Source organism: Pan paniscus, chromosome 16 (genome assembly GCF_029289425.2).
Source record: "Pan paniscus chromosome 16, NHGRI_mPanPan1-v2.0_pri, whole genome shotgun sequence".
NCBI classification, from domain to species: domain Eukaryota; kingdom Metazoa; phylum Chordata; class Mammalia; order Primates; family Hominidae; genus Pan; species Pan paniscus.
The window spans coordinates 53,155,449-53,178,260 of NC_073265.2; the positions used below are offsets into that span (position 1 = coordinate 53,155,449).

At 48.6% G+C, this 22,812-nt stretch overlaps 1 protein-coding gene across 5 annotated transcripts in view; it reads right to left on the reverse strand.

Moving 5' to 3' along the window:
• Nucleotides 1-7,291: 7,291 nt before the first annotated feature.
• Nucleotides 7,292-22,812, reverse strand: part of DAPK2 (death associated protein kinase 2) — a 139,167-nt gene continuing 123,646 nt past the window's right edge. For 2 of the 5 annotated variants that reach the window (XM_063596705.1, XM_063596706.1), the window contains 2 exons: nt 12,358-12,447; nt 7,292-12,241 (listed from right to left, as the gene is read on the reverse strand). In XM_063596705.1, coding sequence (XP_063452775.1) covers nt 12,193-12,241; nt 12,358-12,447 — 139 coding nt within the window. In that variant the 3' untranslated portion in view covers nt 7,292-12,192. Of the gene's footprint in view, nt 12,242-12,357; nt 12,448-19,548; nt 22,209-22,812 lie in introns of those variants that run through there. The other 3 variants (XM_034938910.2, XM_063596704.1, XM_034938909.3) reach the window with 3 other exon arrangements.

The window sequence follows — 22,812 nt, forward strand, 5'->3', positions numbered from 1 at the left end:
GTGCAGTGGTGCGATCTCAGCTCCCTGCAACCTCTACCTCCCAAGTTCAAGCGATTCTTCTGCTTCAGCCTCCTGAGTAGCTGGAATGACAGGTGCCCGCCACCATGCCTGGATAATTTTTGTATTTTTAGTAGAGACAGGGTTTCACCATGTTGGCCAGGCTGGTCTCGAACTTCTGACCTCAGGTGATCTGTTCACCTCAGCCTCCCAAAATGCTGGGATTACAGGCGTGAGCCACTGTGCCTGGCCTTCCCAGCTTCTTTCTTACCTTAACCCCCTATGCACCTCACTTTTATCCACTACTGTCTTGAAATTAACAAATACTTGTTGGGATGCATCATAAAATAGTATTTCATCTATAAAAATGAGTGAAAAAGGCAGATACACACCAACCACAGCAGAGTTACACTGTGGAGATTTTTTTTTTTTTTTGAGTCGGAGTCTCACTCTGTCACCCAGGCTGGAGTGCAGTGGCATGATCTTGGCTCACTTCAACCCCCACCTCCCGGGTTCAAGCAATTCTCCTTCCTCAGCCTCCTGAGTAGCTGGGCTTACAGGCACACGCCACCATGCGTAAGAGGTGAACTACAACATCTCTATGAGGGAAAAGTCAGGCCCTGGACTCCACAGACAATCAACTCCTGAGTAAGAAAAGAGGCAGGGTGTCCAGTGCCCAAGGGTGCCTGGAATATAAAGCCTACAAAGATGCTTGTCTCTGCCCTGCTGGTGGTTTGGCACACCTGACCTCATAAACCAAAGATAGTCTGTGCCAGGCTGGGCCCATAGCTCCATCTCCCAGGGGTATTCAGAAGCTGGATGTAAAACAGGAAGGCAAAGTACTTACTTTTTTTTAAATGAAGAATTAGATTCACATCAGTGTATGGGCTGAATTAGGTCCCCACCAAATTCACATGTGGAAGCCCTAACCCTCAGTACCTCTTAATGTGACTGTATTTATAGAGACAGCCTTCAAAGAGGTGATTAAGTTAAAATGAGGCTGTAAGGGCCCTAATCCAATCTGACAAGGGTCCTTCTAAGAAGAGGAAATATGGACACACAGGGGCACCAGGGACGCACATCCACTGAGGGACCACCGTGTGAAGAGGCAGCAAGGAGGCGGCTGTCTGCCAGCCAAGGAGAGAGGCCTCAGGAGAAACTGATCTTGCTGACACCTTGGTCTTGGACTTCTAGTCTCCACAACTGTGAGAAAATTAACTTCTGTTGTTTAAGCCACCCAGTCTGTGATATTTGGTTATGGCATCCTTAACAAACTAATACAACACTCAAAATAAGAAAACGGGGTAGGGGCAAATAGTCAAGTCCCGCACTTAGTTCTTTAAAGAGTTGTTACAGGCTTTGTCTTTTCATTCAGAACCTGTGTTGGGTGCTGAATGAAAAGACAAAGAGCAGGCCAGGTGCAGTGGCTCACACCTGTAATCCCAGAACTTTAGGAGGTCGAGGCGGGCAGATCACGAGGTCAGGAGATCGAGGCCATCCTGGTTAACATGGTGAAACCGCATATCTAATAAAAATACAAACAATTAGCCAGATGTAGTAGCGGGCACCTGTAGTCCCAGCTACTCGCGAGGCTGAGGCAGGAGAATGGCGTGAACCTGGGAGGAGAAGCTTACAGTGAGCCAAGATCACGCCATTGCACTCCAGCCTGGGTGCGAGACTCAGTCTCAAAAAAAAAAGTTGTTACACGCTTTGTCTTTTCATTCAGAACCTGTGCTAGGGTGCTAAATGAAAAGACAAAGGAGCAGTATACTGTCCTCTCAGCTCCCTGACTCCCTGCAGGCCCTCTCGGAGGGGTAGGAGGAAGACAGCCAGCTGAGAGGCCCCTCGCTGAGAGCCTCCAGCATCAACGTGATGCTTTCTCCTGTGTTTAAACCACTGCTGAGAGTCTGAGAGATAAGAGGTGCACTGATCTCCAGGAGCCCTCCGTCCAGAGTCTAGGTAAGCAGTGTTGAGTCTCACTATTGGCCATGGTTGACTAACGTCTACATTTCTCAGAGTTGCTCTTATTGGGGTGCTATGCTGACTGCTTTGAACAAAGGAGACTGAAAGGCCCCAGAGGAAAACTAAGGTCTCTCTCTGACCTTCTCCTTCCCACCCCTCTTTTTCCTCCCTAGGGCAGGGAGGAGCTCCCTCTGAAGTTCCCACCTCTTGACTGAGGAATGGTCTTCCAAAAGGAATGGAATTGTCTTGAACCCCTTCCCTAGGAATCTCATCAAACAACCAGGGAATATTAATAACCACAAGGAGATTAAAAGTCATCACCACCCCCAGACAGGCTATTGCCTATTCTGGAGGGAGTTCCAAAACAACTTTGATTACCTGAGGGACTTGTATTTGCATAAGACACCATTCTCTGTGCAGTTCTTCCCCTTTCCTTCCCATAACTTATCACCACCTCCCCCAAAAGCCTCAAGGCTCTATTCCTTTATGCTGTAAAAACTTCAACCATTGGGTCCCTCTCTGGAGCCTCATTCTTCTATGAGGCTCCTGTGTACAGCCACAAAATTAAAATGATTTTTCTCCTGTAAATCTGTCTATTGTCAATTTATTTCAGAAGCGACTGTTATGGAATCTTCAGAGGAAGTTGGAGCTTCCTTACACTCTATGCCTATGGTCCCAGAGTGTAACTAAATTGTGTAAAAACAAATTCCTTATGCTTGCCAAGTCCTTCAAAGTTGACAAAGCTCGTTTACAAAATTGGGTTCAACAAGGCACTCATGACAAGTAACACTGATATCACCATTTCACAGATTAGAAAACTGAGGCCCAGAAAGGTTGAATGACAAGGGTAAGTTCCAACAGCTGCAAAGTGGCAGGACTTAGCCCAGGCTTTTTGGATCTGATTGGTAAAATATAATAAGGACTGTTAAGAACTGGAAAAGGGAATTGAGGGATGATATAGGATCTCCCTGGCTCAATTCCAAAATGAGACAAAGAAACCCAAGTGCAATCCCATCTAGGAGCAGGATAATAGCCCAGCTGACTTTTCAAATGCTGTTCTGGCCTCTGGGTTTAAATCCAAAGAGACATGAAGGCACCAGAGCATGAGCTGGCAAACTCAGCCTCGTCGGCCTTGGAAGTTGTCCTCAGACCCAAGTCCTTACGCAAACTCCCAGGGGAAGCGATGTTTGAGGAGGCAGGGCTGGGAGGGGCAGAGGGTATTTCCTACCCCTTCTCTTTAAAAGGGGAATAAAGGCTGGGCGCCGTGGCTCACACCTGTGGTCCCAGCACCTTGGGAGGCCGAGGCGGGCAGAACACGAGGTCAAGAGATCGAGATCATCCTGGCCAACATGGTGAAACCCCGTCTCTACTAGAAATACAAAAATTAGGTGGGCGTGGTGGCGCACGCCTGTAGTCCCAGCTACTAGGGAGGCTGAGGCAGGGGGAATCACTTGAACCCAAGAGGCGGAGGTTGCAGTGAGCCGAGATTGCCCCATTGCACTCCAGCCTGGGCAACAGAGCGAGACTCCATCTAAAAAATATATATATAATAAATTTAAAAATAAATAAATAAAAGGGAAATAAAAATTCCAGCCAGGTATTCTCACATCGAGTGGTGTGATGACCTCTCATCTAGGTGCTGGTAGAAGAACACAAAAAAAGCCCACCATCGAGTCGTGTGAGAAAAACACTGCAGGGAGGGGCACTACGTTCTGTCCCTAACAGAGGCCGCTGCGGCAAATGGTGACCATTAGGATGGACTTTTTTCACCTCATTTCTCCCTTTAACATAATATTTGATACATGCAAAAGCATAGACAACTAATATGTAAGTTAGAAAGCATTATAATAAATAGAACTTGCAGGAGCCCACCGTGAACTTAGTGTTGGCTGGAACACTGCCAACAGCCCAGTGCCCACCTTGTCCTCCTCCCCATCTCAGCCACCCAGATGTAAGTTTCATCCAGAATTTTGAGAGTGGTCATTCCCTTGCTTTTAAAATTCAATTTTAGGCCAGGTGCAGTGGCTCACACCTGTAATCCCAACACTTTGGGAGGCCGAGGCAGACGGATCACCTGAGGTCAGGAGTTCGAGCCCAGCCTGGCTAACATGCTGAAACCCTGTCTCTACTAAAAATACAAAATCAGCTGGACATGGTGGCATGCACCTGTAATCCCTACTCAGGAGGTTGAGGCAGGAGAATCACTTGAACCCGGGAGGCAGAGGTTGCAGTGAGCTGAGATCACGCCATTGCACTTCAGCCTGGGCAACAAGAGCGACACTGTGTCTCAAAAATTAATTAATTAAATAAATTTTATCACATTCACATGTATCCCTAAACAAATTATGGCATAGTTTGTGAGCTTTAAAAAAAAGAGTATAATAGTGTACATGGTTCTCCGGGATTACTATTTCATTGAACACTGTACTTCTCCAGGAAAAGTAGAGAAGAATGTGGATTTGAGGGTAGGCAAAACTGGGCTGGAATCCCGATTCTAAGTACTCCAGCTGTGTGACTGCATGCAAATTTCCTAACTCCGCTGAATCTCAGCTGTATCATATAAATGGGGCTCTCATTTCCCTCACAAGATTAGGAAGAGGACTAAATGAAATGTATGCAAAATGTTCCTATTGCAGAGCAGATTTTAAACAATTATTATGAGCTTCATTTTCTTTTCTTTCCCTCTTCCTCTAGCTTAGGGGTGGAGGATCACTGACCCATAGAGGAAAAAATACTTAAAAAAAATTTCTCCCTAGATAATATAATCAACTGCTTTTTAGATTAAGAACTGGGAACATGAATTTCATTCAATAAGTAAATAAATGACTAAAATATATACTTCAGCTATATATTATGAATTGCTAATGGACGAAGGGGGAGAGAAAAAGAACCAGTGGGAGAGGGAAAAACCGGAGGAGAGAAACTGTTAAGGGAAACTCACCAATGGTGTGTCTGCTTTTTGAAATGTCAATTAACCATTGTTCACAGATCTTCAGCTGCTCAATCCCTAAGCCTATTAATGTTTGCTTAGAATGGGATCCTCTCAGCAGATCACCAAGGAAGACATTTTCCTTTGGGGTGCAGCTACAGTGAACAGAACAATGTCAGATGAAATCAAGTTGGGGACTCTATGGAAGGAAAGTTCTCCAGTCCTGTGCCAGATAGAATTCCCTGTGAGAAACAAGTCCTCAAGTTAGCTCTTTCACGTGTACTTACTTTGATTGTCTGTGGAGTCCAGGGCCTGACTTTTCCTTCATAGAGATGTTGTAGTTCACCTCTTACAGTATGGCCTTCATTTGCTTCCAAAATAAGGTTTTCACAAATAAATATGCGAAGGGAGAAGGCAAATGCAATCTAAGATTTGGAGTCAGGAAAGCTAGTGAGATTGACATCGAAATGCAACACACTAAAATATTTATATGGATATTTGTGAAATATTAATGCAGCATCCAACACTCACATAAGCACACACTCTGGGGCAGGAACCCTCCAGACCTCTTGAAAGAATTGCATTTGAACCGGCATGGCTTTCGTCACTGGAATGTTCCATTTGCCTCTGAGAATGCTGTGGTCTCTTTCAGCCCTGTAAGTGTCAGCTGGTCAACACATCCTTCTTCAGAGCCAACAGAACACATGTGGCGCCCTGGGCCAGCTGCTGCGCTCATCCTCACACCTGGGGGCCGCAGTCGTCTGCTAGCAGAGGCCACAGGGACTGGGCCCCTGTCTGGGAGGCGCATGGGTGCCTGGCTTCTGGCTGCTGGTCCTCAAAGTCATCCTCAAAGGATTGTGTATCCTCAAAGGCCCCCCTCTGCCCACTGCCTGGCCCTGTGCTTCCCAAGGGCTTCTAGGAAACACAGCAGGTGCCATCCAACACCAGAAAGCTGGGCTAAGAAGACTCAGTCAGCAGTGCTTTATATAACCTGGATGAGAAGAGGGCCAGGAGGAGATATGGGCATGATGGAGTCCTGGTTTCCCAGGGCTTAGAGAACGTGGACCCCTTTAGGACGGGGTCTGTGTCCGTCCTGCTCTGTTCCAACCCAGCATCTAGAACAGTGCCAAGCATACAGCAGGAGCCCGACGAATACTGGTTCCCTGACTGCCTTGCAGCCTGTGGGGGTGTGCTGCTGAGATGCCCCCATCCAGGGGCAGTGTCCTTTACTGTGAAAGATGGGCAGAAGCAAGTGTGTCAATTTCTTCCATTTCCAAGAATGAAGGATGAGGCAGGCCACAGTCAAGAATAGATGAGACTCGTTAACAATGAGGCAAAGCGAACGGTTCATCCTTTCCTGAAAGGTCCACTGCAGTTTATCAGCTGAAGAAATGACCACTGTTACTAGGGGCCAGAAAGTCTGGGCTTTCATTAGATATTTTCACAAATTTGTTGTGTGAAGCACTAGTCACTTCCTCTCTCTAGGCATCGGTTTCCTCTTCAGTGAAACATAGTGGTTGGGTTACACAAGTTGTAAAAGGCTCTCTGATCAAGACTGGGTTTGTCAAAGATCTTTCCTGCTCTTCTTCCTAGCAGGAGGGCAGCCCCCGCTTTCGCATAACTGACTTCCTAGGAACTCCCAGTAAGCCCTGTTCCAGAACATGCCCTGCTGATTTATGTAACCAACCATAGCCAAGAGCCCCTCGCAGGCCCAGGGCCCTTGCCCACAGTTGGCAGTTCTCGGCCTCTGCTATCCTCCCAGGGTGGAGGGAGGCACAGGACTGTTTCTGCCTGAGATCTGGGGAAGCTCAAGAAGTCCAGGTCAGCTGCTAAGCTTTCTGCAACCAGCTTGCGGGCTCACTCCATTTCTGGCTCGACACTTTTCTGAAACTGGGTCGCCTTGCTCTTCCTGTGGGGTCATTTTGCTCTGGACCCATCAACTGGCTGCTGACGAAGGGAACTGGGACCTCTTTCCCCAGCACTCTTTCCTTTTAATAATAGTTTTCCCCCCTCTCTCCTTCCTGGCTCACTTCCTCAGCTCAGTTTCCTCACCTTCCAAAACTTCTCTTTCAGCCTCTTCTCATGTACTTTCCCAATCTCCTGGCCTCGCCCTGACTTTATTTCTGACTTCCATGGGTCGTCTCTTGAGTGCTGCTCAGCAACACTGTTCTTTTGGCCTGAAAAACAAGGCCCACATTTCGATGCCATTGAGTGAGCTTCCCTTGCCATTTCCACCGGAGGGGCCAGGTGTCATCCGTCTCTTTTTCCTCTCCCTTCTCGCCGTGGATCCTTCTTCGCCCTTCTCCGCCCACATCGTTAGGAATTCTCCTGCCCCCATCTTGGCTGTAGTTGGCAGGTGTGTATTTTGCTAGGGCCGCCATTAAAAAAGTACCACAGACTGGGTGGCTTAAAAGACAGAAGTTTATTTTCTTACAATTTTTGAGGCCAGAGTCTAAGATTGAGGTGTCAGCAGGGTTGGTTTCCTCTGAGGCCCCCTTAGTTTGTCGATGGCTATTCCCCCTCCCACTCCTGGGCCTTCACGTGGTCTTTCCTGCGTGTCCTAACCTCCCCTTCTTATAAGGACACCAATTATATTGCATCGGGGCCCACATCAGTGAGCTCATTTTAATTTAAGTGCCTTTCTAAAGACCCCATCTCCAAATACAGTGATATTCTGTGGTACCGAGGGTTAAGACTTCAACATAGAAATTTTAGGGAGACACACTCAGCTCCTAACAGCAGGAGTGGTGGCAGTGAGGTAGAGGGAGCATGGGCATACTCGTCTCTGGCAACTTTTTTTTTTTTTTGGATATGGTCTCTCTCTGTCACCCAGACTGGAGTGCAGTGGCGTGATCTCAGCTCACTGCAGCCTCGACCTTCTGGGCTTAAGCAATGCTGTCGCCTCAGTCCCTGGAGTAGCTGGGATGCCAGGTGCCTACCCCTACACCTGGCTAATTTTTTGTATTTTTTGTAGAGACTGTGTTTTGCCATGTTGCCCAGGCTGGTCCCTGACTCCTGAGCTCAAGCAATTCCCCTGCCTTGGACTGCCAAAGCGCAGGGATTATAGGCGTGAGCCACCACTCCCAGTCTCTGGGTGGGTTCTCTTGAACTGGACACCTTCCTGTTAGGGAAGCAAGGAGGAGGCAGGCCCACTGCAGGCCTGCGCGGATGGTTCAGGAGGACCTTCTGAGATTCTGCCCACTCAGCACCCCACTGGGTGCCCCCCCAGAGTTACAGGCACACGGGCTAAAGGAAATCAGATGGGGGTAGCCCTAAAAGAAGCCAAGCATCAGGTAAACCAGAAGTTTAATAAAAATGAGCAAAATTACAACATGGCGGACCAGCAATGGGCTGCTTCAGAAGGTCTGAGGTGTTGGTCAGCCTGACGTCCTGGCTTCCGTGGTTCTGGGAGGTCACAGGATTGGTCCCTCACACCCAAGGTTCACTTTCCTCAATCACCCTGTTCCCAACGGGGAGGACTCTGTCTCTCTGGTGCAATTTTTGGCCAGGCTGGTTCTGAACCCCCTCAGCCGGTGAGGAAGGCTGCCTGAGTCTGACCTTCACCCCGTGATGATGAGGATGTCCTTTATATTGTTTTCCTAAGTCCACACTCCCACACCAGACTCTGAGGATGGCAGACAGAGGAAAGCCCATTTTATGGAGAATTAAGAGCTTTGGGAATGCTGGAGCCTCCTCCACAGAAGACAGCCACAGCTCCCAGGGTCTCCTGGCTCGCCTGCAAGCTCTTCTGGATTCCTTGGGCCCATCTCTCTTGCAAAGTGCTCAGGACGCCCGGGTGCTGGTGCTGAGCTGGGTCCAAGAGTCTGCACAGAAGGGAGTCCCGCTGGGCCCAGACCTCCCTGGCGGCCATTGCAGGTCAGGCCAGTTAGGAGGTGCTGCTCCTCCTCCGTGGGTGGAGGGCTTTCCTCCTGGCGATGTCCTCTTCAGTGTCACTCTCACAGTTCCTCTGGAGAAAAAAAAGAGAAAGAGGTCCAGGGCAGGAGGATCATGAGACGCCAGGAATGGGGCTGTGCTGGGCAACCTGGGTTGATTCACCTGGACCAAGGGACTACAAGCCAGGGAGGTGGGTGGTGAAAGCAAGCCTGCTGATCCATCCAGGGGCTGGGGGATGGGAGGGATCTGAAACGAAGCCAGACCAACTGCTTGGAGGAAGGAAAGCAGCAGGGCATCTAAGGGAAACCAGACATCAGGAGAGGCCAAATTATAATAAAGAAAATCACATCTAGTTCCCCTTGTGGCTGCCATATAATCAAGGCCACTTGGCTAGGTGGTCTGTGGCTGCTGGGTCTCCTGAGCTCGGCCTAGAGAGACTGGAGGATGGGTGTGAGCCACAAGGTACTCCCCATGCTCGACAGCCACCATCCCATGCCCCTTCTTCTTTGATGGGCTGCACCTTCAGCCGCCTTGCCGACCAGTGTTTCCAGGGAAATGACTTCTGAGCTCCATTTTTATAGAACAGGAAATGAGTATAAAGTACTGTCTGTCAGTTCCTACATGGCAAACCAGAGCTGAGGCAGCCACCCCGAGGCCATAATGTCTTTTCATCCAAGTCATGATGATCTAATGTAATTATAAAATTATTAAAAGAAGTACTAATCCACAGTGACTTCATTCCTAAAATATCTGTTGTCCAATGTTCAATTCCAGTGCTTCCTAAACAAAAGGACCTATCATTACTCTTTTTTTTTTTTTTTTTTAAGGAAAGTCCCTTTGGGAAAACTGCATAACAGATATCTGGGACCCAACCTTTTTCCACTTCTAGGATGAACCTTTGAGCTGATGGTGCTTGCTATTTGAGTAAAAAGAGTACTATTTAAGAATATTTGTACAAGAACAAAAGTTTGGAAAGAAACTGACATTCTTTTTGGCTGGGCGCGGTGGCTCATGCCTGTAATCCCAGCACTTTGGGAGGCCGAGGCGGGTGGATCACCTGAGGTCAGGGATTCGAGACCAGCCCAGCCAACATGGCAAAATCCCATCACCACTAAAAATACAAAAATTAGCAAGGCATGGTGGTGCAGGCCTGTAATCCCAGCTAGTCAGGAGGCTAAGGCAGGAGAATCGCTTGAACCCGGGAGGCAGAGGTTGCAGCGAGCTGAGATGGTGCCACTGCACTGCAGCCTGGGAGACACAGTGAGACTCTGTCTCAAAAAAAAAAATTGACATTCTTCTCAATTACTCTGGTGTTCTCTCCCCACAGATTGTATCTGTCAGGGAAGCAGGGCCAGCGGCTCAGCCTGCGAGGCATGCCCACCATCTGCCACTCATCCTCCCAGGGCCTTTTCCCCTTCCTCCAGCCTGAGCCAGCTGGAAATCCAAGGTCAAGATCAACTTTAGCCAAATACATCCTAGACCAAGCCCGGCTATAACAATAAAAACAACTCAAGCTCTGCTGAATAGCAACTTTTTAGCTTGAGTCAGAGCCAAACAGTAAAAAAATAAGCTGGGTAAATTCTGCTTGTCATTATCAGGGATTCTCAGCGGGAGAGCGGTCCAGTGCCCTGTATAGGAGACGAGGAAAGCAGCCAGAGCCAGCACAGGGCTTGGCCAAAGCCACACAGTTGTTTGGGGCCTCTGGGCCATAAATCCTCACGTGCTGGCAAGAGATCATGCTAAAGAGAGAAGACCCCAGGCTGGGTGGAGGGAGTGGGGACAGCAGGGCTATCCTAGGTCTAGCCGTGCATCATGAGGCTGCTCAGCCCTCTTAGGCACCCACCTCCCAGTCGCTCCCTGAGCAGGGCGTCCCCTTCTGTCCTGACCTGTGCCATCCCAGACACTCCTGAACACCCTACAGCACGCTCCATAAGCGGGGGGAGGGGCTGTCCAGGGAATCCCTACCAACTGCATTTTAAAGTCTACAGGAGGATTTTACTTTTTTCATTTTGAAATTTAATTTTCTTTAGAGTTAGGGTCATGCTCTGTCGCCCAGGCTACAATGCAGTAGTGTGATCATAATTCACTGTAACCTTTAACTCCTGGGCTCAAGTGATCCTCCCACCTCAGCTCCCTGAGTAGCTAGGACTATAGGTGCATGTCACCATACCTGGCTAATTTTTTTGTTTGTTTGTTTGTTTTTGTTTTGTAGAGTCAGGGTCTCACTGTTGTTGCCTGGGCTGGTCTTTAACTCCTGGCCTTAAATGAACCTCCCGCCTCAGCCACCCAAAGTGCTGGGACTATAGGCACGAACCACTACTGCCAGCCTACAGGAGGGTTTTAAACAACAACAATTGCTAATGCTTACTGAGCACTTACATGCCAGGCTTTAAGAATATGTCATTATTGGCTTGGCATGGTGGCTTATGCCTGTAATCCCAGCATTTTGGGAGGCCGAGGCGGGCAGATCACCTGAAGTCGGGAGTTCGAGACCAGCCTGACCAACATGGAGAAACCCCATCTCTACTAAAAATACAAAATTAGCTGGGTGTGGTGGCGCATGACTGTAATCCCAGCTACTCAGGAGGCTGACGCAGAAGAATCGCTTGAAGCCAGGAGGCAGAGGTTGCGGTGAGCCGAGATGGCGCCACTGCACTCCAACCTAAGCAATAAGAGTGAAACTCTGTCTAAACAAACAAAAAAAAAAAAAAAAAGAAGAAGAAGAAGAAGAATATGTCATTATTTAATCTTTAGGAACTATTATTAACCCTATTTTACAAATGATGAACTATCAGCACAGAGAGGTTAAGTAATTTCCTCAAGGTCACACAGTAAGTGGCAGATTTGAATCCTGGTAGTCTGACTGCAGAGGGCACCCTCTTCACCAGTATATTCTGTTATAAGCTACTCCCTTTAAATGTATACAAAATGGCAATAAAGTAATCAAATATAAGATGTTGTCTAAATATTATGATGATGGTAATCTGAAACAAAGCAGAAATAGAAATATGGAAAAAAGAATGTAAAGCTCCCATTCTAAAGCAGCTTTTGGGTTGTCAGAAACACATTTTGGGTTGTCTGTGGTCAGCCGGCAGCAGCGGTCCCTCTGAAGGCCCACCAGGAAAGGATGGGAGATCCTCCAAGAGTTCATGCTGCCGCATCAGTGCTCCCCTCCCGGCACCACCCAGAAGTCCCCAGAACACACTCCTCTGAAGATCACACTTCAGCCTTCAGGGAAGAGGAGGACTGGGCCAGCAGAACTGGCTGGAAACAGTGAACACCCACCTGCCTTGTGAGGGGAAAGGGAACTCACCCATCCCTGAGCTCCAGGCTACCCCAGAATTCTGCCCAAGAAGAGGGCATGCATTTACCCACCAGGTCCTCATCCGGCCTCAGGTGCACCTTCTTCATCAGCGAGCGGGTGAGGTGGTTGCACAGGGACACGATGCTGAAGGAAAGCTGAGGGAGGCAGAGGAAAGGAATCCCCAGGTGAGAATGTGCATGGAGACCCTGGAGAGCCAGAAACCCCGCCCTAGCCCCCGCCCTGTCCCCCGCCGCCCCAACCCTGGACACACCTTCCACCGCCTGCGGACATACTGCTTCCTGAAGTTCTCCAGATTGACCACAGACTCCCTGCGCACCATGGCTTGCTGGTTGTCCACCGGCTGAGAGACAAAGCAGAGCATGGCAGCTGATGCTGGGCTTCAGACAGCAGCCACCCTCCTCGCCACAGAACCCCCCACCCACCGCATGCCCACCGCCCTTGGCTTGACCCTGGCATCTCCCCGCCAGGCGGGGCACACCATGGGAGCATCACAGTCAGGGCAACAGCTACACATGTCTCAGCTGTTCAGGAGTTGCCTCTCAGCTATTATTACCACAGCCTGACACACACGCAGCCTTGGCTGGAGGCTCAGCAGCTCCTGAAGGGGAATAGCAGGAGGCAGGCCCTCCAATCACACATCACTTTGGGGAGAGGGTCATTTTACAGCAGTCTGGGATGCCCTCTGGGCACTGGGGTGATTCTGGGCTTGGCAAAACAAATGCCTTGTTGGTAGACGGGGAATTCATACTCCATTAAAAAATAAATGGAAGGAAATAAGGGCTTTGATGAAAGTCAAGAGGCAACAGGATGTGCAGTTGCTTTTCACAGCCTGGCAGTCAGAGCTCAGCTTAAATTTTGACTTCTCCAAGAAGCTTGGGATGGCTTCTCTGAGCCTCAGTTTCCCCATCTGTAATATGGGGATAATAATATCATGTCACAGGGTTGTTAAGGATTATATGATCATGCATATATAAAGTGCTTAGCCCAGCACCACTCAATAAATAGTAATAAGTTATTGTGAGCTTTCCTGCGTTCTCCATTCCCTCTTCAACACCCCCCTTTTGTAAAATAAGGTTTTCTGAAATCAAGAGATAGGTTTCAGGGGTTCTGTGAATGAAATGTGCCTATATATCCATACAAAGGAATATTAGTCAGAAATACTATTCATAAAAAATTGAGTCCAATACATTTTACAACACGGATGAACCTTAAAAACATTATGTTAAATGAAAAAAGCCAGACACAAAAGGCTACCTGCTGTATGATTCAATTTACATAAAATGTCCAGAACAGACATATCCGTAGAAACAAAGCAGATGGGTAGCTGCCAGGGGCTAGGGAAAGGGGAAAACAGGGAATGGCTACTAAAGGGTATGACATTTCTTCCTGGGGTAATGTAAATGTTCTGGAATTAGATAGTGATAATGGTTACACAACCTTGTGAGAATACTAAAAACCACTGAATTGTACATTTTAAAATGGTGAATTTTATGATATATAAATTATAACTCAATTTTTAAAATTTAGTGTGTATGTACAGACATGCATTTCTTTGGAGGAGAGTCAATAGCTTTTATCGATTCTCAAAGGCCCCCATGACCTCAAGAAAATGAACTGCCTAGAATGATTCCAAAGGTCCCGGGCAGCTCTGGTTTTCTCTCTGCTCTGACAGCCTTCCTGCCGCAATGCCTCATTCACCTGGTGAATGCTAAGCGAGGGAGCCTATTGATTCCCAAGCATGGGTCTTGTCTCCTAACCATGCTCGGAGCACACCTCCACGTTTGATTTTTCATCATGGCATCAGGGACCGGAAGAAAGCCAGTGCACACTGCTGGCCACGCTGCTCTGGAGCTGGCAGCCTCAGGCAGGAGGTCCATCCCATGGCAGCCCCTGCTGCCCATCCCCCTGGAAGGCCTTCAAGTATTTCAAAGCCCAATTCAGACATGATCTCCTCCAAGACAAATTCCAGAAAATCACGTCTCCCTTCCTGACATGAACAAGGCACATGTGTGCTCCTTTATGAAGTCCAGCACCTCTCAGAACCAGCCTTGCAGAGGAATCACCCCACTCCTGGAAAATGACTGGAGGGCACAGACTTTCTTCCTGTCTATGTCAATGCCCTGCCCTACTCTCCTCCCAACCCGGGACCTACAACAGTGAGTGCTTAATAGTTGCATGGTTAAGTCATTTCCCTGAGCTGTTGGAGAGACAAGTTGGAATGAAATCCCAGGACCTGGGACCTACTCACTCCCACTGATGAGGGGCCCAGGTCACCTGGTCAGCCCAGTCACACCACCTTGAAAGGGTGTCAGGGCACAAAGGCTCCCCATGGCTCTGCCCAGGAGTCAGTAGGATGTACAGCTCCGGGGCAGGGGGGTGGGGTGACCCAAAGCTGGAGGGGGAGTGCATGCAACCTGGAAGTGGATGGGAGATGAGAAAACCAGGGGCTATTCACCCTCCAAAACTGAAGCACAGTGCTTTTGGGCCAAAGAGTACAGAAGAAAAGAGAGGAGGGGAAGGAGAAAGACAAGGAATGGGAAGAGAAAAGGACAAGGCTGCCGGAGGAACCACCAGGCCATGTCCAGCCCTCTAGATCCTGTCTTTAACTGTCTGTCACCCACTCTGTGCACCTGCAAGCCCAGCCCTGGGTCTAGTCCCCCCCTGGAAGGGAGGCACAAAAGTGGATGGAGAGTGACCAATCTGTGCTGAAGACCTTGCCTTTTCCCTTCTCCAAGGGCTTCCCTGTGCCCTGTGCAGTGGCTTCCCTGTGCCCTCTATACATCCCCATGAGCTCATGGAGACCCTCAAGGCCTGTAGCCTCCACCCTGCTTTTCTACCTCTCTCCTTCCTGTCCATTTGGCTCCCATTGCACAGGTCCACTTGCTGGTCTGTGAATCCAAAGTCTCCAGGTCTTTGCCCTTGCTCTCTCCTATACTCACTTTTTCACCTTGTTCAAGTCTTTGCTCAAATGTTATCTCCCTAAGGGAAGCCTTCCTTGACCACCCTATATAAAGTAGCAACCCAACTTCCCCCATGATTCACTATGCCGGGGCACTAAATCTTCATTACACGTGGTGCTACCCAATATTCTATTCTGTATTTATTCACATTCACTCCTCAGTATCCTTGGAGGGTTGGTTCTAGGACTGCTGCAGATACCAAAATCCATGGATGCTCAAGTCCCTTATTATAAAATGGTGTGGTATTTGCATATAACCTACACATACCCTCCCCTAATGCTTTAAATCATCTCTAGATTACTTATAATAGCAAATATGATATAAATGCTATGTAAATAGTTGTCACACTGTATTATTTGCATTTATTATTGTAATGTTATTTTTATTTTTACTTTTTGCGTATTTTGATCTGTGGTTGACTGAATCTGAGGATGTGGAACTTGCAGGTAGGGAGGGCTGACTGCTTGCTTTTTGTTAGTCCTCTCTCCCTTGCACCTCCAAGCTCCTAGAATCTCCTTTCCAAGGTGCTTAGCGCCCTCCCCAACCCATCAACCATTTCTAAGTCTAACTTCACTGATGTCTGCAATTCCCCTGGGCATGAATGACCTTTGAGCCTAACCCTCACAGGGGCACCTGCACCTCACAAGGAGAGTTTGCTCAGATGGGATTAGTAGACTCTGGGGGAGAAGAGATTTCTTTTTGCCCACTTACTGATTGGCACCCTCACCCAGGGGAGGAAGAGCTAAGCCCATGGCTGGAAGGTCAACTTGCAGGTGTGGGGAATCTCGTTAATGAGAATCCCACCCTCCTCCTGGCCCAGCAGGGCCAGCCACTAAGCAGAGGGGCCCAGCTAAAATGTCAGGTGAGATCATTCCCAGAGGCTATTAATGGGAGGTGATGCAATTCCTTTGAGGGCCCTGTTTATAGCTACACACAACACCAACCCTGAGGAGGCGGCACGGGGCTATCATTCTGTCAGGCTGGCCTTTCCTAATCAATGGGCCTTCCTGGTTGTTAAGAGCCCCACCAAACGCTGATGCTGACATCTCAGCCTGGAAAGATGTAAATTCTGCAGCAGAGGTGAAAATTCTGCAGCAAAATTGTTCCCAGAGGGAATGTGGCACAAACACTTTTGATTCGACTGGGGGTGTGAGGGGGAGATGGAACTGTGTCCTGCCTTCTCCTGACCCGCCCCTCCCTGCAAACAGAAAGTGCCCACCTTCTGGCCTTGTGGTCCATCTGTGATACCAGGGAGCCCTGGGTGATTCTGACCAGGCTCCTAGGAGTGTGTTTGGTGTCTTGGAAAAATGTCCAAAAGGGAAGCAAGAAGACAGAAAACTGTGGGGTAGTCAAGTTTTGTTTATGCAGCTGCAAATGCCTTTGAAAAAGTCCAGTGGGGTGTGCCAGGTCAGTACCAACATCCACAGGCAGGGGCAGGAAGCAGCAGCTGCTGCTAAGGCATGAAAAAGGAATCCTGGCTTTACTGAAGAGGCGACTCCCCCAACTCCACCCCCCACACAACGATTTTCTCTAGATACTAGGCCTCCTTTAGGAACTGCAAGCAGATTGCACCTCCAACCCCCATCTGTGCCATCTCTCCAGCCCCTTACTCCAGTGAAAGCCAGGGCACTCTCACACCCACTTCTCTCCTGCCCAGGACCCCTCCCCGCTGCCCTTCCCTCAATGGAGTTTTATAGGTGGCACCCCTCCACCCCTCCCCTTCGCTGGATGTTTTGATGGCTGAAGCCTGGGCTCTGCTGCCTTCACCCACCTGTTTTCCCAGGAAAGGAGCACATGGGGCTTGTGGGAGGCTTGAGGCTCTGCCTCCTCCTAAGTGGGAGGGACAGCTGCAGAAAGGCTGTGAGCCTGAAGGCTGTCCCCTACAGTGAACAAGCCAGTGGAAGGAGGCAGAAACGTTCCTTTCCTTGCTTGGCCTGGTCTCACATTTCTGAGTTAGGTCTTGACATGGATACGCTCTGTTTTTTATTCTTCTATGGGACCATCAGTTTTCTGAGCAATTTTTTGTCCCCAGGAAAAGCTTCAAAGATTCTTCCTTTTGTACTGTTATAAAACCCAAGAGACTTGAGAGACGTAGCAACCAAATGCCACATGTGGACTGTTTGGATCCTGATTTGAACAAACCACCTGTAATGGGACACTGTTGGGAGTGGTGGGGACATGTGAGTATGGAATGGGAATCCAGATGAGATGAAGGAATTATCGCTGATTTTGTCAAGTGTAATAATGGCATGGGGTTGTATTAAAAAGAAAGTCCTGGCTGGGTGCGTTGGCTCATGCTTGTAATCCCAGCACTTCGGGAGGCCAAGGCAGGCAGATCACCTGAGGTCAGGAGTTCAAGACTAGCCTGGCCAACATGGTGAAACCCCATCTCTACTAAAAATACAAAAACTAGTCGGGTGTGGCGGTGGGTGCCTGTAATCTCAGCTACTCGGGAGGCTGAGGCAGAAGAATTGCTTGAACCTGGGAGATGGAGGTTGCAGTGAGCCAAGATCGTGCCATTGCACTCCAGCCTGGGCAACAAGAGTGAAACTCTGTCTCAAAAAAAAAAAAGAAAGAAAAAAAGAAGAAGAAAATCCTTAGCAGAGATTTATGCTGGAGAATTTATGAGTTAAATAAGTCTGAAGTTTGCTTTAAAATACCCCAGAAGAAAAGTAATGGGAGAGATGAATGAAAGAGGACCCGCATGACTTGATTCCTGCTGGAACAGGGTCATAAGTCCTGGAATCCACTATCCCATTCCTTATACTTCTGTGCAAGTTTTGGCAATTTTCCTGCTGAGGGGACCATAACAAAAAGTTTAAAACACTCTTTTAAATCTGTGTAATCTCCCTCTCTTTAATCTCCATTCAACTGTTCCAAGTTCCTAACCCCAATCTTGGCTCAGCCCCACCCCCCTTCCAGATTTTACTCATGCCTTCCTCAAGGGACACAGCTTGGGAGTGGAGGAGGGTGGTCACTGGTGGGGACAGCGTCCCTGGGAAGGCCTCTGTTCTCTGCCACCCTCTTACCCTTTCTCAATCAGAATTCCTCTCTCCTTTGATTTCTAGGAGATGAGGAAGCTCTATTTTATCACCCACCATAGCTTTTCCAATCTAGTTGGCTGGGTCCCCATCTGCCCCAGACACTGAATCTTTTATTTGAGGTTGTCTTGTCCTTGTCTGTCACCTCCCCCTGAGCCAGAGCACAATCAGTGTTTGTTCAATGGCACTGGACCCTTTTGCAACATGAACATGCCCACTGCGGGGTCAGGAATTTCACAGACCAAGGAAAAAAGGCATCCAGTCCCACAGACATTTACAGAAGATTGACAGTAGGGGTGACAGCTGGGCACACAGCCACCTCCAGCAAGGGCCGGGCCACCTGTGCTGCGTGATGGAGTGAGGTAGGAAGCCACCATCTTCATGATCACCTGCAAGGGAGGGGAGGGGGCCCATGGGGGAGACTCCGGCTCTTTCTGCCATTATTCCTCTGCTCCATCCCTTCACTGCCAGGCTCCCACAGCTGCAGAATCATCGATTACCAAACCATCACCCCACCTTCTGACACACAGTCAGGCAATGCTAGGCTGTGAGCACCTGCCTCACAGCAGGGACAGGCAGCTGCCTTCCCCAAGGGCCAGCTTGCCAGCTTCCTTGAGAATTGTTATTCAGGGCGATGTCATACACTCATTTTCCCCTCCCAAACAGCCCAGGATGGTGTTTGAACAGAGCACAGAAGCCGACCTTTAATTTGCAGTCTGGGCTGGGTGGAGTGGCTCACTCCTGTAATTCCAGCACTTTGGAAGGCCGAGGTGGGTGGATCACCTGAGGTCAGGAGTTCGAGACCAACCTGACCAATGTGGTGAAACCCCCATCTCTACTAAAAATACAAAAATTAGCCGGGCATGGTGCTGCGTACCTATAGTCCCAGCTACTCAGGAGACTGAGGCAGGAGAATTGCTTGAACCTGGGAGGCAGAGGTTGGAGTGAGCCGAGATCATGCCATTGCACTCCAGCCTGGGCGGCAGAGTGAGACTCTGTGCGGCCCCCGCCCCCAAAAAATTGCAATTTGGTGAATTAAAAATCCTCAATGGCAGAGGGGCCTGCCCACAGAGCAGCACCCACAAGCCTTCCTTCCTCTAGGCACCAGCGAAACAGTCCGTTCTCACAGCCCTTCCCGCCATTGTTAGCCCTGCACACTGTTGTAAAAAGTCAGCTGAGGGCGTGTGGGGAGCAGAGATAAGCAGGTCCTGTGGCTGCATCCCACAGGCCCCCGGGCTCCCCCAGCATCAGGTTCCAATGCCATGGAAGGACGGGACTTCAGCTGGCCAGGACACAGAGGAAGGTCATGGTCTCCTCTGCTTTCCCCAAAAGACTTGGGGGCATTTCTCAACTCTCTTTCATTTGTCTTTAGAAGCTCTTTGTACAGAAAAAGTTCTGTTTACGACACGTCTAAGTGAGAAACAGTTACAGTGACTGGACATGAGCATAGAGAGGACGATGTCACTGCTGTAAGGAAAACCACTTAGAGTTCGGAGTCCAGCTGACGGCCAACTAAATGGGTGACTCTCAGCACTGTGTATAGCTGATCATGATTCTAAAATAACCACTTCTCCCTCCCTTTTCCCAATTTCCCCCATTCAAATCATTGCCAACATTTTACTCTTTTACTGTATTCTATTTTTTATTTTTTTGAGACAGAGTCTCACTCTGTCACCCAGGCTGGAGTGCAATGGCGTGATCTTGGCTCACTGCAACCTCCGCCTTCTAGGTTCAAGCGATTCTCCTGCCTCAGCCTCCCGAGTGTCCTGAGTAGCTGGGACTACAGGCACCCACCACCATGCCCAGCTAATTTTTATATCTTTAGTAGAGACAGGATTTCTCCATGTTGGCCAGGCTGGTCTCACACTCCTGACCTCAAGTGATCCACCCACCTCAGCCTCCCAAAGTGCTGGGATTACAGGCACGAGCCACCACACTGGGCCTGCATTCTATTTTGACCTTCACTAAAAAGCTTGCCCTGTGTTGCCCCATCAGTGGCTTCCTCTCCTTAGAAACCTGGCTGTGTGAAGGTCAAGGTCTGTTAACAATGGCCAAAGGGACATTTAATATTTGCAGTGTCTCAGCACCAAACAAGTATACAACTTCCCGTGACAGGGCAGGTAAGACCTTGGAGAGACTGTAGACAGGTCATTTGAACCAATTCTCTGGGGTAAGATGTAGGAAATGGAGCTTTTGCCATCTTTCATTCGTTCCAAGATATACATTTTTGGATCTCTGAAGTCAGGAGGCATCTCCCAGATGATGGTATCATATTCTTACTGTTGGCCCAGACAGAAGGCAGGTGCTCCGGGAGAGGATAGTCCTGTTTTTGCCAGCCATCCAGGGCCACCCAGCCTCAGACTGTTGGACATTACACTCTCTGCTTGAGGTTCTTTTGGATCACGCTGATTGTGCAAATTCAGAAAGCAAACCTGCATGAGTACCACCGGCTTGGGACTCCTGTTCTCAGGGAAGGATTTTTCACCCCCATTTAGTGTCAAGGTTGAGATGCATGGGTTTCCTTGCTCCCTCTTTCTGCATGGTGGCTCTATTTCTCATTTACCCTCTCATTGAGGGCATCACAGCTTTATGTGGTGGGGGTAGAGAGAGTTTCCTATTAGACTCCCCATCTTGGGCTTTTTTTCTTAGTGGTCCATAAAATGATGATGCATCTTATCACCATGGTTTCTCATAGCTGATGAAGAAAGTTTCTGTTATGAATATTGTATATGATATTTGAAATGATCCTTCATGCATATAGAAAAGGAGACAGGATTCTGAAGAAATGGTTTCATGAGATGAAGCTTTCCTGTCTTGTCCTAAACCACTTCCTGTCTGAGCTGCTCATGGGGCATTCCCTAACCAGCACCTGGAACCCGCTGGCTTCTCATGACTTTCGGGATAAGGGCAGAGCTCTTCCACATGGCCAAAGCCCTGCTGCTCCTGCCTGTTCTCTGGTCATTTCCGCACTGTATTCCTATTCTCTCCCCTCCAGCTTTCAGTCCTCACATTCTCAACCTTCCACACCGCCTCTCATCACAGAGCTCTGGTATGATGGCTCTGTTGGGAAACTTCTCTCTCCCTGGTTGGCTTAGCTGACCTCCGTTCCAGTGTCACTGCTTCAGGACGCTTCCCCCGATGCTGTCAGACCCTGACGGCAGGCCCCTGCAGTGCTATGTGCTTCTCTCCTAGCATGAACACAAGCTGCAGCTCTATCTCTCTGTGATTCTTGATCAATGTTCAAATCCTTCGCTGGACTGAGCACTCCGTGAGGCAGGAATCAGGCCTATTTTTACTCAACATTGTATCCCCAGAGTCAAGCCGGGCATCTGGAATTTGGTTGGTGCCTAAGTATAATTTGTAAATGGATGGATGAATCCAGGTGTGAGCTGCCCCTACAAGCAGGGAGTAAACTTCTGGAGCCTGGCGCAGCCAGGGGAAGCAGAAAGAGCAACAGACTTGTCATTAGAAGGTCTCTACTTTGGCCATAATGATGTGACCTTGGGAAAATCCCATCCTCTCCCTGTTTCCTCAGCTCTAAATTGGGAATATCGTTTAGTCTGCCTCTAAGATAGGGATGTTTTGTGAGGCCATGAAGACACTTTGAACTATACAAGTTATGCCCCTACCCACAAGCTTCTAGCTCAGCACTAGGATCATATGCCATGCTCTGTTGACATGAGTTGGTTGACTGTCCCCTCCCCCAGAGAAAGGGAGATGAGATCTTATAATCCTTGGGGAGGGGTGCTCAAAGCTTTGGGTCATGAAACGACCATGTGACCTTGCGCTTCCCCATCTTTATGTTTGCCCTTTTCAAAAACCCTCATGGAACTTCTTAGGCCTTCAAGGTCCAATGGCCTAGGTACATAAGAAAAGGAACCTCCTGTTGAGGACCTTCTGGCCTTTATTCTCGACACAGAGTTGGGGCCGTTAGCCAGAAGAGGAGAAAGGGTGGAGAATGGGAAGACTCCTTCTTTCCTTCTCTCCTGCTTGCAGGCTGGTCTTCAGACAGAGACAGGGATGCGTAGGGACAATGACTTTGCCTTCTGGGACAGAGCTCCTGGGACAATCATCTGCAGGTGTATGCATTCCACCTACAGCTGGCAGAATACATGAAGTTGCTTACTTTACCTCTGGGACCTGGACTTTAATATTAAGGTAGATATTTACAGCAAAGCCTTACTACTTTCTCCCATATACCTCATCTTAGAGATGGGCATCCTGGGTTTCTGTTTCACCTGTATTGATTGACTATATGATTTTCCCTCTCTGAGTCAATTTTCTCATCAGTTACATGTAAATAATAATAATAATAATGCCACCCACCTTCCTATCTCACTGAGTTCTTTTAAGGACCAAGTGAGGTCATTTGTCAGACATGAGTGCTTGGTAAGTGAAAAATCAATGCAAACGAAAGGCAATATTATTTTCTCTATGCATTGTAAATCCCTGCTTCTGTAGCAGGAAAGCACCGTGCTGACTTAGTTATTCCTAATTAACTCAAATATTACCCAAGATCTACAGTCCATAAGGTATGTAGGCAGAAAGTGAGATATGAACAAATCCTTCATCACAAATCAATTCTCAAGCATTTCCCCAGGGCCAGCCATCCTCCCTCTGGAGAAGGGGACCCTGAGGGGTACTCACTCTCTAATTGTTTTAACAGCTTGGCTGCCCTGCCAGCGCCCTCCCAGAAAACCAGAT